The sequence below is a fragment of the Mus caroli genome, chromosome 2 (assembly GCF_900094665.2).
Source record: "Mus caroli chromosome 2, CAROLI_EIJ_v1.1, whole genome shotgun sequence".
In the NCBI taxonomy this organism is placed as follows: domain Eukaryota; kingdom Metazoa; phylum Chordata; class Mammalia; order Rodentia; family Muridae; genus Mus; species Mus caroli.
In genome coordinates, this window is record NC_034571.1 from 128,001,800 (window position 1) to 128,014,519 (window position 12,720).

The 12,720-nt window shown below is 42.7% G+C and overlaps 1 protein-coding gene across 2 annotated transcripts in view; it reads left to right on the top strand.

Moving 5' to 3' along the window:
• Positions 1-12,720, top strand: part of Plcb1 (phospholipase C beta 1) — a 673,173-nt gene that overhangs the window by 558,002 nt on the left and 102,451 nt on the right. For both annotated transcript variants that reach the window (XM_021181191.2, XM_029472272.1), the window contains exons 25-27: positions 1,516-1,569; positions 3,916-4,135; positions 9,845-10,025. In XM_021181191.2, coding sequence (XP_021036850.1) covers positions 1,516-1,569; positions 3,916-4,135; positions 9,845-10,025 — 455 coding nt within the window. The remainder of the gene's footprint in view (positions 1-1,515; positions 1,570-3,915; positions 4,136-9,844; positions 10,026-12,720) is intronic.

Sequence of the window (12,720 nt, forward strand, 5' to 3'; positions counted from 1 at the left end):
GTGTGTGTGTGTGTGTGTGAGAGTGGTGTGGTGATGGTGTGTGTGTGTGTGTGTGTGTGTGTGTGTGTGTGTGTGTGTATGTGTGGTGTTTCTCTTAACAGACAGAGCCATCCTGAGAGCAGGTTGAGATTCATGCATCCTCTGTAATCACTCAGTGCCAAGAAGTGGCATGTATTTGATCCATCTAGTTGAGTCAGTTAATAAAACAGAAGGGGGATAAAATAAAGCATGAGAGTGTGACTCTGTACCCGTTTTCTTCTCTGTCATAGTGGAACATGGCATTGGTGAAATACAGATCTTCTCACTGATGGGCAACGCTGCTTTTTCAGAGAATATGTTTTATAAATACAAATCCTTCTTCATTTGTATCGACCATGCATTAACTGATCCTCTACTCCTAAGAAAGCCAATGAAATCAATAATAGGAGATAGTGAACCATAAACAGGACACGGCATTTCCAGATGATTATTATCTACCACGTGCAAAGACTTGCAGGGCTTCTGAACTGAGTTTATTGCTTCTGGGAATAAAAGAGAATTTGCCATTTTAACATCTTGATTTTTAAGTGATACTCAAAAATAATTTGGTTTACAGGAAACAGTTAAAAAATATTACAGACTCTGTGATGCAAACTCTCCTTTCCCTCTCAAGTCAGCAAGAACACAGTAAGCTTTCAAAACAAGTTAGGCTTCTGTAAGCTTGGCCTGCCTTGCCCCAGGGTCTATTGATTGTCCTAGATTTGCACCCGGGGTCCCACAGTGAGTGCACTTGTTCATCATGTCTCCACGGTCACCTTCCTTTTGTAACAGCCCCCAACTCTTTCTTGTTTCTCATACTCCTGCTATTTTATTATTTTTCAAAATGTCCCTTGCTTTCTTTGAGCTGCCTCAAATGTTTTCTTGTCATTAGTCTGGGCTTCTGTTTTGATGCTGTGCCCTTAATGCGTCTTGGTGGGGACAGGTAATGTTGCCATGTCCCAACCCTAGGTCAAAATGGCTTCCCTCTGAAAGTTTTGCTTCCCAATCCTCTATGTAGAAGCATTTTGAGGGTGTGTAATACCTATTACACCTCACACTTGGCACAGTGATCATGAAGTTGATTGGTCTTTGGTCAGCATTCACTCTTTAATCATGTCATTCCTGATTTTGCCAGAAGGTGGCAGTAGTATTGCTGAGATTGAATTTCTTCTTTTGGTTCAAGTGAAGGGATGTCTCCCTATATATGGAGAATACCCATAGTTACTCGTCAGCATAGCATTGAGTCCAAGTTACAAACTAAAAGGGTTTTACTGTAAATATGTTTTAAACAACTTTCTACCACAATTAGCCATTCTCTCTAAAGAGACTTAGAATTAGGGGCACAGGGGCAGGACTCGCCCAGTACTGGAGATGAAACCCAGGTGGCCAAGTACTCTTCTACCCCAGGGCTGCACCTCCATCCACAAACATGCTTGAAAAATGAGATAGAAATTTGGAAGATAAAGAAGGCCATTTCTTTGATCTTTTTGGTTGCAGGGTCTGTGAAGGCACCTGCCAAAACAGAAGATCTGATCCAGAGCGTGTTAACAGGTGAGCATAAACCTTTTTTTCCTCATGGAATTTGGCACATGAACACACTGCACAGTAAGTGTACAGAGGGGAGAAGAAACCCGGCCTTGGGTTACACCTAGTCAGGGACAGGTTCCAGAAGGTATCAAGGCTCCTGGCAGTCTTCTGCCTTTTACCTGGTGTTTACCATGACTGAAACATGTCAGCTTTGCAAGAATGTGCAGGGCTGCAGGTTGAGGGTATGTAAACTTTATCCACACAGTTATATTTCACCAAAAATACGTAAATCATCCCTAGAAATTATGAAGAACTTATAAGGCAACAAAGCACGTTTTTAAAGAACTTCCATGGGAAACAATACAACACTGATGTGGAAAACAAGATACTGAAATGTTATCTAAAAGTCTGCAAGTATATATACAGAGAGGGTCTGCACTGCACCCTAACTGTGGCTATCTCTGAACAGTTCACCCATTAGGGATATGTGTCTTTATGCAGATGAACATTACTTTTTACATTTGGGGATATTCCCAAGGGATAGTCTTTTCCCCGGAGGCTTTTTCAAAGACAGGTTAGACTGTCTTTTTCTTAGAGGGTTGGAGCATGGGGAGTTCTGTTTCTACACTGTCCATGGCTCATGTTCTAGGTTCTCATGAGGTGGAATCAGCTACCAGAAAATGCAGACGTTTCTCAGGATTATAAATTCTTAATGCAGCCATTATTATGCAACTGTCTGAAGTCAGTTTGAACCTGAGAGAACCTGTTAAATAAATGTATCTAGTTCTCTCCACAACTTCTTCCTTCAAAAAGAAGAAAAAGTGGTTGTCAGGACAGACACATGGGAAGGGAAGGAGGCGCTGTTTAAAGGCCTTGGTGTTTAGCAACAGAAATTACCATTCCAGCTCCCCTGTTTATGCACAGTCCGTTTCTATCTAGGTTTGCTATGGTTCCTGACATATATTATTTCTGAACCTCTTGACAGTTCTAAATATTTATGGTATCTTTTGTGTTGTTGTTCCTAAAACAGAAAGTTCAAATCAAGAAATGGAAACATGTGAACTCTGACTTAGCTGGGTCCAAATAAATGATAATTCATTGAAGTTGAGACACCATACATTGAAAGGCTCCCCCAAGCCCCATTCTTGTAATTCTAGGGAAAGCAATAGAGAAGATAGTGTGGGATCTTGACTTCAGAAGTAAGAACGCATTTTACAAATGCTTATTATAGAAGTGATGGCGTGTGCCTATGTAGTGATTTAAGATCAGACTTTGTCACATTGACCATTTTTTCCCTCAACCTTGGATAAAACACTACAGTCATACAGGTGGCCCTAGCCCTGCTGGAGCCTTTGTGAAAGTTAGATTAAAGGACACTTTCTTGGCACACCTGACTGTCATATCCCCTGATATGGAGGGAGAAACCTATGGTGTGTCCCTTGTCAGTGCATCCCCTGAATGATGCTGAACCGGTGTGATCATTTGCTAAGTTGCTTTAGCAGTGGCTCTCAACTCGTGGGTCATGACTCCTCCAGCAAACCTCCATTTCTAGAAATATTTACATTATGATTCATGACAGTAGCAGAATTATAGTTATGAAGTAGCAGCAAAAAAACAATTTATGGTTGGGGATTACCACAACATGAAAAATTAAAGGGCCACATCATTAGGAAGGTTGAGAACCACTGATCTAAGGCATGGTGCCAAAAACAATTAAACACTTTCCATGATTTTTATTTTATTTAACCATCATACCAGCCTTTAGTAGAAATGCCAACATCCCTAAGAAGGATGAAGTTGGGGGCCTGTGCCATTTTCCTCTGATGTGATATGTCCTGTTCCCGGGCTTAGTGAGGCTAGGTTATTAATTCTGCTTCTCTGCAGAATTTCCCTCTATCTAAAGGGAAATCCTCTTTTGATCATCCCAAATTCACAAGAAGCTGGCCTTCATGGAGAGACCAGACCCATGTGCCATGCACACCTTGGGTTCTCGTAGGATTGTTCAGAAGTCAGACTGAAATTGATGTGTGTGCTTTTTGCTTGGTTGTTTCCACTGCTGATCTACTTCCCTCCTAACCCCTCTCCTCAGCCCACAAGGAGCCACAGGCACCCAAATCCCCATTCTAGACTCTACTTCTGGGAAAACCAAACTTAACGCCCCAAAGAAGGAACTGGCTCTCTGCAATGTTTAGCTAGTACAGTCGTTAGCTAGTGGCCAGAGCAGTTTACTGACAGTTCTGACATCTAGGCTGTGCTCTTCAGCCACTCTTGGAAGGAATAAGCTGTTCCTCTCTGAACAGGATGCCACTGTCCCTACCCCTGGACTCTCAGCCACTCTGTCACTCAGCTCCTAATGTTCCTCTGTTGCAGAAGTAGAGGCACAAACCATCGAAGAGCTCAAGCAACAGAAGTCGTTCGTGAAACTTCAAAAGAAACATTACAAAGAAATGAAAGACCTGGTGAAGAGACACCACAAGAAAACCACGGAGCTCATTAAGGAGCACACGACCAAGTACAATGAGATTCAGAATGACTACCTGAGAAGGAGGGCAGCCTTGGAAAAATCCGCCAAAAAGGACAGCAAGAAGAAGTGAGTCCATAAAGAGATGCAGCCCTGGCGGGGGGTTGATGGTTTATATGCTGTGATGCCACAGGGAGCAAAGTCACTCCACATGCTTCACCCTGCCCTTCTTGAGTATTTTCAGTTCACAATTGCTTATAAGCTAAATTTAGTTCCCTCCCTCCTACCATCCCACTCCTCCCCTCCCTGCTTTCCAGGCTAGTCTTGGCTGGCTGAACTCCTGTGACCCTTCTTTCTCTGGTTTTGGCATAGCTAGGACTTTGGGTATGGATTTCTTCATTTGAACAAATTCTGGAGTACATATACAATTATGCTTCCAGAGCACTAGCCCTTGGCTCAGATATCGGGTAGCTGATGTCCCCAACCCCTGCCGCACCCCATCCCCATACACCATAGCAGCTACCAAAGTGTGGTTATGGAGTTCTTATGTACCTAGAATCGAGTTGAACAGACTGCTTACCATGAGGAAGGAGACGTTTCAACTTTCTTTTGATGCCTGAAACCCGTAATGGCCTGACAGATATCCTGGGGTCTGGGGCTCTCACAGTACATCTCTCATGTACTCAAAGCACTTGGAATGTGGCAGAGAGAAGCAAGCCTGGCATAGCTATTGAGTAATATTATTATTGTGTTTCTTGTGCCCTGTGGATAATTCAATAATTGTATACAATTTTACCCTTAAACAGCAAATATGCAAGTCACGTTTGCTGGTTAGTTTTATCTCAGCTTATAAGAACTAGAAAACTCTCAATGTACCCATCAAACTGCCCCAGGAAGTGTTTGGTGCATTTTCATAATTAATGTTTGACGTGAGAAGGCTATTTTACTGTCAGTAGTGCTGAGTTAATGGTCCCGGGGTTTATAAGGAAGAAGGCTGAGGAAGCCATGAGGAACAAGTCAATAAGCAACACTTCTCCATGGCCCCTGCATTTGTTCCTTCCTCCAGGTACCTGCCCTGACTTCCTTCAATGATGGAAGTGTAAGATGAAATAATCGCTTTGCTCCCCAAGTAGTTTTAGTCACAGTGTTTTATCACAATAATGGAAACCCAAGACATCTCAATAACTAGAGGAAAATGGACAACAAATATAACCATGGTACAGCATAACCATAAAGACTATAAAAAAGAAGAACAATATTTTGATGTAGAATGACCTCAGAGAAGATAACATCCCCTGTGTTTGTAAATTTTTTTATTGCAGTGCTAAGGATGGATCCCAGGGACTTGTGCATGCTGGACAAGTCCTTCACTACCTAGCTGATACCTACTCTCTAGAGTTTTGAGACAGAGCATCACCATGTGTAGCTCAGTTTGCCAGCTAGGTTTTATGATGACTTGGCACAAGCTAGAGTCATCTGAGATAAGGGATTCTCAGTTGAGAAAATGCCTCCATAAGATTGGCTGTGGGTAAGCCTGAAGGGCATTTTCTCAATGATTGCTTTGAGAGGACTCAGCCTATTGTGGGTGGGGCCACCTCTTGGCTGGTGGTTCTGGGATCTATAAGTAAATAGGCTGCTGAGTAGATCATAAGGAGAAAGCCAGTATGTAGCACACCGCACACCAGCCCCCCACACTTGGGATGGACTTGAAGTCATAATTTGCCTGCCTTGTTGTCCAAAAGCTGAGATTATATGCAAATGTCACCACACCCAGCTGGGAGAGCCATTCTGACATGCCACAGTATAGAATGAGGTGACTCCTAAGGAATCAATCATGCACAACCATAGAGTGATAGGAGGCAGTCCCAGGCCAAGGGGAAGATTCAGAGCAGGGAAAAATTGACCTGTTTCAAGAATAGCTGAGTTGGCAAAATGGATAAGACCTAATGAGTCCCATGTGGTGTGACACAAATGATGTCTAGCAGCTAGGAGAGGGTACCTTTTAACCAAGGTCTTCCAGAGCAGAAGCAAATGACATGTAATTCAGAACTTATGTGGTTGAGTGAGAAGCCACAGAAGGAAACAGTTCGATGAAATTTCTGTAGTCTAATTAATAGCCTCAGAAAATATTCCTAGCTGCTATATGGAAGATGACCCTTTGCTGCATTTTTGAGATGTACATGAGCTGCTATCAAGTCTGCTTCAGTCATGCTTGGAGCAGGTGATGCTAGAGTCGTGGTGTCTAGATGGTACTCTGTCAGGACTGGGGACTCAGAGCAGGAACAGAGAGACTTGAGGGGACACTCAGGAGTCCAGATGGGTGTTGATACATGTTTTTCCTAAAAAGAAGGGCACAGAAATGGTAGCAAGGGCTGGATCCTTGTCTTGTTTTTCCTAAGAGAGTTTTGGATGTGAAATGGATACCTGGAGGAAAGAAGACACAGCCCACGTGGCTCTGTAACTACCAGCTATCCTTGTAGAGATTGAAATTTGTGTGATCACGATGGCCATATCTGTTCAAGGCACTCCACTCTCCAGCTAAAGCCATGTGGCTCAGAGTTTGCCTCATAGAAGCAGCAATGGGAAAGCTGTTTTTAGGAGCCTCTTCAGAGCTGGGTTCATAGGGTAAGAGTTTAACAAATTACTCTTATGAGATGTCCTAATGGTTCCTGATAACTGATAAATGGAGAGATGTGGTCAGGGTGACCCAACAATCATCAGAGATGCAGGAAACGGATGTAGCGCTCACAGTCAGAGCTTTTCTAGAAATGGGTCAACAGCTCTCAAAGTCTTTCGAGGGCTTGACCTAAAGGGAATTATCGCTGCTGAGAAATACAACCTTTTTCTCTAGCTGAAACTTCTATATGCCGTCCTGAAACGGAGTGTGTAAGCCACCTGTCCATGGTTGGGAACACGGTAGGCTGTGATGCCTCCTTGTCCTCTTACTGTGCTCTGAATCATCATCTTTCTCACCAGGTAGAGAAAAGCAGGCTGCAGCTTCAAATCCATATTGTGACCTATGATGTAATGTGTGCTCACCTTGAAAACACGATCAAAATGCAAGACTTGATTTTTAAAAAGTAGCAAAAATCAACTTTCCTTAGAGGTTGAACAGATGTAGAATGATAGCAGGTGAGATGTGTCACTCCTTCTGGGGAATCTAAAGGCTAAATCAGCATTTACCTCTTGCTGCACAGCCAGTGAAGGCCAAGTTTGCTCTAAATACCTCCTAAGAACTCTAAAGATGCACACATTTATATGTTTATGTGCTCTTATACCATATCCTGAAAATTCCTAATGCAGCATCAAAATGATTTCACAGGAGAAATGTGTATATATATGCCTCTGTAGCCCGCAATGTACAAAGAGGCCAGCATATAGAGGAAGCCAGGCAGGGCTTCTGAAACCTTCTCTTCTGCTTGAATCCCACATATGCAGGGTCTCTGTGACCACCAGGACCAGCAGAGTAGTGATCCACAGGAGGCAAGAAAGTGGTTTGGTTTAACATGACTAAGTAGGGTATTGCTTCATGCTTACAGAGTCTAACAAGTAGTTTATTTTAGGCATATTTAAGCACAGCACAATCTGGTGAAAACATTCTGTTGAAAACTAACTCCTAGAGAAAATACCCAAGGAGCTGAAGGGGTCTGCAACCCTATAGGTGGAACAACAATATGAACTAACCAGTACCCCCCAGAGCTCGTGTCTCTAGCTGCATATGTATCAGAAGATGGCCTAGTCGGCCATCAGAGGAAAGAGAGGCCCATTGGTCTGGCAAACTTTATATGCCCCAGTACAGGGGAACACTAGGGCCAAGAAGTGGGTAGGGGAGTGGGGGGGAGGGTATGGGGGACTTTTGGGATAGCATTGGAAATGTAAATGAAGAAAATACCTAATTAAATTAAAATAAAATAAAAAAATGTTAAAAAAAGGAAACTAACTCAACCTCCTGTGCACAACACAGCACAAAGGAAACTAAATAAAGATTGGACACACCTACATTAAAACTCTTTATAAACTACATGTGATATCTTCCATAAAGATGGATTTATAAAGCTCAGGCTTTCTAGACAAGGATCCTGTGTGGTCTCAGCCACACAAATAGTGTAAAGGTCACCAGGCTACTAACCACATCCATGCTGCATCCCTTTCTTTGAAGGAACAACTCTGTGTGTTTAATACTCCAGGGTCCCTAATACTTATCTGTGAGCAGAAACCTCCATGCCTCCTTCACACACAAAGGGGGCACGGAGGGAGAGCGACAGGGAAAGAGAGAAAGAGGGAGAGAGAAAGAGGGAGAGAGGAAGAGAAGGGGGGAATGGGATAGAAACAGAGAAACAGAGGAGAAGAGAGAGAGAGAGAGAGAGAGAGAGAGAGAGAGAGAGAGAGAGAGAGAGAGAGAGAGAGAGAGAGAGAGAGAGAGAGAGAGAATAGGCCTAGGCATAGTTGTCAGCAAGTATGTGGAAACTTTATGGAAAATAAAAGCGACACACGCACATACACATCTTAGACAGGAGCCATGAGCCGCATGTGGCTATTAGGCCCTTGATTAGGTCATTTGGACTCCAAGTGTAGCTCAGTGGAAAACTTAACATGTAACCCAAGCAAGGAAAAAGTGCATTTTATCAGTACTATGATGTACTCAAACTATGAAATACATGCCAGATTTCTCCGACTCCATTAAAAAAAGAAAACTAAAATAACTCTGACATCTTTTGGCTTCTCTTAATTGGTTAAATTAATATATGCACATACAATTATTCTTTTTTATAACAATCTTTCTCTTTTATTTAATATTTATTTATTCATTTATTATTTGTAAGTACACTGTAGCTGTCTTCAGACACTCCAGAAGAGGGCATCAGATTTCATTACGGATGGTTGTGAGCCACCATGTGGTTGCTGGGATTTGAACTCAGGACCTTTGGAAGCGCAGTCGGCACTCTTAACCACTGAGCCATCTCACAATTATTCTTTTGAGTCCAGAGATTGCCTTGTAACTGAGGTGACACTTTGCAATCAGTCTGTTTTGAGTTCCTGAATGCTAGGATTACAGGTGTTCCTCGCACATCCAGCTTATAGCACATCTTGTTAAAAATTAGTATCACTCATTTCCCATTTATAGGTGGCTAGTACAAGTCTTAAATGCTATGCATGGTGAACTATCACCCGCATAGTTCACATTGTGTTTCTGCAATACAGCACCAACTCTCGATGCCGTTTCTGTTCTTGAACACTGAATTAACCTCCTATCCTTTGAGGAAAGGAAATATAGGACAGAGCATTCTACTTCTCTGTCTAAAGAAAGATTACATGGTCTTCTCTGAGAGAAAAATGCTTTCTCAGTATCAGATCTCCCAAGGATTTATTTCTAGAAGCTCTGGAGTGGCTTTGAGCCTGTTTTGATGGAAGATGTAAAAAGATTACCTCTTTTTAGAATTGTCCATCAAAAAGCAAAAAGTCTCAAAACATTTCATATCCGAAGATGGATCAGGAAAATCCAAGACCCTGGAGTCCTAGCTATGCCTTCCTGTCTCCCATCTCCCTTAATCTACAAGTAAATCTTACAGATTTCTCCGAGTAACCATTGGGTAGTGTGTTCAGTACAGCATTCTCTCATTCCTTCATCCGTCATCTCCCCTGAGCACTCCACAGAATGTGAAGAGCCCTTTATGCAAAAATAGTTTCTGTCTCGATGTGGGATTCATACCTTCTCATTCTAGTGGTTTAGGTTTTTACATCCAAGCCCAGTAGCCTTGAGAGGAGACATTCTGGAACCTCACAAGCACCTGGTACCACCTTCCCAGTTCTTGCATTTCTCTGTCTGTGTCTTTGCAGATCTGAACCCAGCAGCCCTGACCACGGCTCATCAGCCATTGAGCAAGACCTCGCTGCCCTGGATGCAGAAATGACTCAGAAGTTGATAGACTTGAAAGACAAGCAACAACAGCAGCTGCTTAATCTTCGGCAAGAGCAGTATTACAGCGAGAAGTATCAGAAGCGAGAACACATTAAACTGGTAAGCCAGGAAGCACGGTTGTGTTTGTGCAGCTGCGGGGCTCTGTGAAGGAGCAAATGTTTGCTGCTCTCAGATGACGCACAGGGCACAGGGCAGAAGTGTATGGCACCAGCATGCAGGGGGGCAGAGGCTACCCAGTGTCCAGTACACTAACACTCCTCACATTTGATGAATCCCTCTAGTCCCTCCATGGAGCTATGCTTCATGTTTACCTTTCCTGGATTATTTTTGAGCATCCATTAGTTTGAGAGCATCTTTGAGAGGGCACAAGGGAGTAAAACATTCTTTCCAAAGTAAAGCAAGCACTGCAAGGAAAATTTCACTCTACTTCAGCATCACTGAGCTTTTCAGGAACAGGCATGACAAAACTGCCCACTGCCCACCGTCCTGATTTTCCTTCAAAGACTCAAGGCTACCTGTGAAAGCGAAGGACACCCTCTTTGTTAGTGATGAGGTTTGCCTGCCAAAATGTTTTCTCATGGATAGTGAAAGTCTTGATACTGTTTTTGATGCTTTCATGAAGAGTAGGAACATTTAACACTTAGTCACACGCAGAAACACACAAAGTGAATTTAGGAGTTAAGTACTAGCCCTGAAAACAAGCTAATGCCAGAAACAAACAGATCGGAACAAATAGCCTTGACTAAAATGGGCAGTGTACTTAGGAAATGGTTTCATAGAATTATCCATCCTTTTGTTCTGAGTCTGTCTATGAAAGAAATGCACTCTATGAAAAGACAACCTATAAAAGGAAGAAAATCTTTTTTTAATTAATTATTCCATTCATTTACATCTCAAATTGTATCCCACTTCCTGGTTACCCCTCCACAAGCCTCCCATCCCACACCTGCCCTCTCCCCCTCCCCTTTGCCTCTATGAGGGTGCTCCCTCACCCACCCACACTCGCCCACCCCACTGCTCCAGGCATCAAACCTAGACAGGACCAAGGGCCCCCCTCCCATTGGATGTCAGAGAAGACCATCCTCAGCTACATATGTAACTGGAGCCATGGATCCTTCCCTGTACACTTCTTGGTAGGAAGAAAATCTTTGCCAACTATACCTCTAACAAGGAATTAAAACCTATAAAGAACCATACAATTTAAACACCATGAAAATAAGCCATTGGATCAGTAAATGTGCAAATAAGTTTAATAGACAGTTCTCCAAAGAAAAAATGCAAATGACCAGTAAATTTACGAAAATGTTCACTATCTTTTATCTGTCAGAGAAATGCACATTAAGACTACTTTTGAGATTCCATTTCACCCAGGTCAGAATAGCTAGAAGCAGATGACAAAAAATAATAGTAAGACTGGGGGACAGGACAAACTGTCACAAGCTGCTGGTGGAAGGTGGCCTAGTGTGGCCATTATGGACATCAGTTACGCAAGCTCTCAAAAAACCAAAACTAGCATTCCCATATGACTCAGCTGCCCAAAGGAGTCCTAACTCAACACACCTCAGACACCTGTATGCTCATTTTTATCTTTGCTCCATTCACAGCAGTCTGTAGATAGGAAGTGGCCAAGATATTCATTAAAGGGAGGAAGGAAGGAAGGAAGGAAGGAAGGAAGGAAGGAAGGAAGGAAGGAAGGAAGGAAGGAAGGAAGGAAGGGCTAGGGGAAATGTGGTAAATAACACAGAGTGTTACATGGCCATAGAGAAGAATTAAGTTATTTCTCAATGCAGGAAAATGCATGTAACTGGAGATTGTCAGGTTCAGTTAGTCCAGAGTGAAAGACATAGAACATGTTCTCTCGCATGTGTGAAATTTAGATTTACATATAAACATCTGGCATGAAAACAGAGCAGGGATTCTAAAGGGGAAGGAATGGGAAAGGAGGAGAGAAGGAGAACAAGAAAGGTTAATGAAGACAGAGACAGAATAGCTTATTTCTCTCATAGAAGCTACATTTGTGAATAAGCCACGCATGACTCTGTGTGTGTGTGTGTGTGTGTGTGTGTGTGTGTGTGTGTGTGTGTGTATGGGCACCCACATCATACCTTACAACTGCTTGTAACTCCAGTCCCAGGATGTCCAATGCCTTTTCTGAAGTCTGCTGGTATGCATGTATATGGTGCACAGACATATAGTCAGGCACTGACACACATACATTAAAAAAAAAATCAATTCTCTTTTTTCTAAAGATTGAAACAGTAAAAGAATGCCTGGGGGAGGTTGAGGGTAGAGGTGAGGGAGAAATTGCCTCGACAGATCCAAGAGAGCCAAAGTCAATTTTGTTAATAGATGGCAGCTGTCCTTCGCGATCCAACCATTACTATCTGAATTTCTCCAGTAAGCTATGACTATAACCATGAAGACAACAGCTGTGCATTGAACACTCACTGCTGACCCACATACTGGATAATTAAGTCAGTTATAGGAATGGCATTGGGTTTACTCCTCAGAGCACTCGTTACCTTTCAGGATTGTTGTTGGCACTCTTTCCATGTGGTGACTTTTCCAAGGTGTTATGACTAGAAAGTAGTGCATCTGTGATTTGAACTTTGTCCATCTGACTGTAGAGTCTCTGCTTCCTAACCACTACACAGAATCCTCTTCTACTTCATATCGCATGCCAATGTTGTGATGAAGGGCTTGCTTTGTGTTGTTTATTGCTCATGTGAAACATAGCCATGCATTATTTCTTTTGGATGGCTTGCATTCTCTCTCTCTCTCTCTCTCTCTCTCT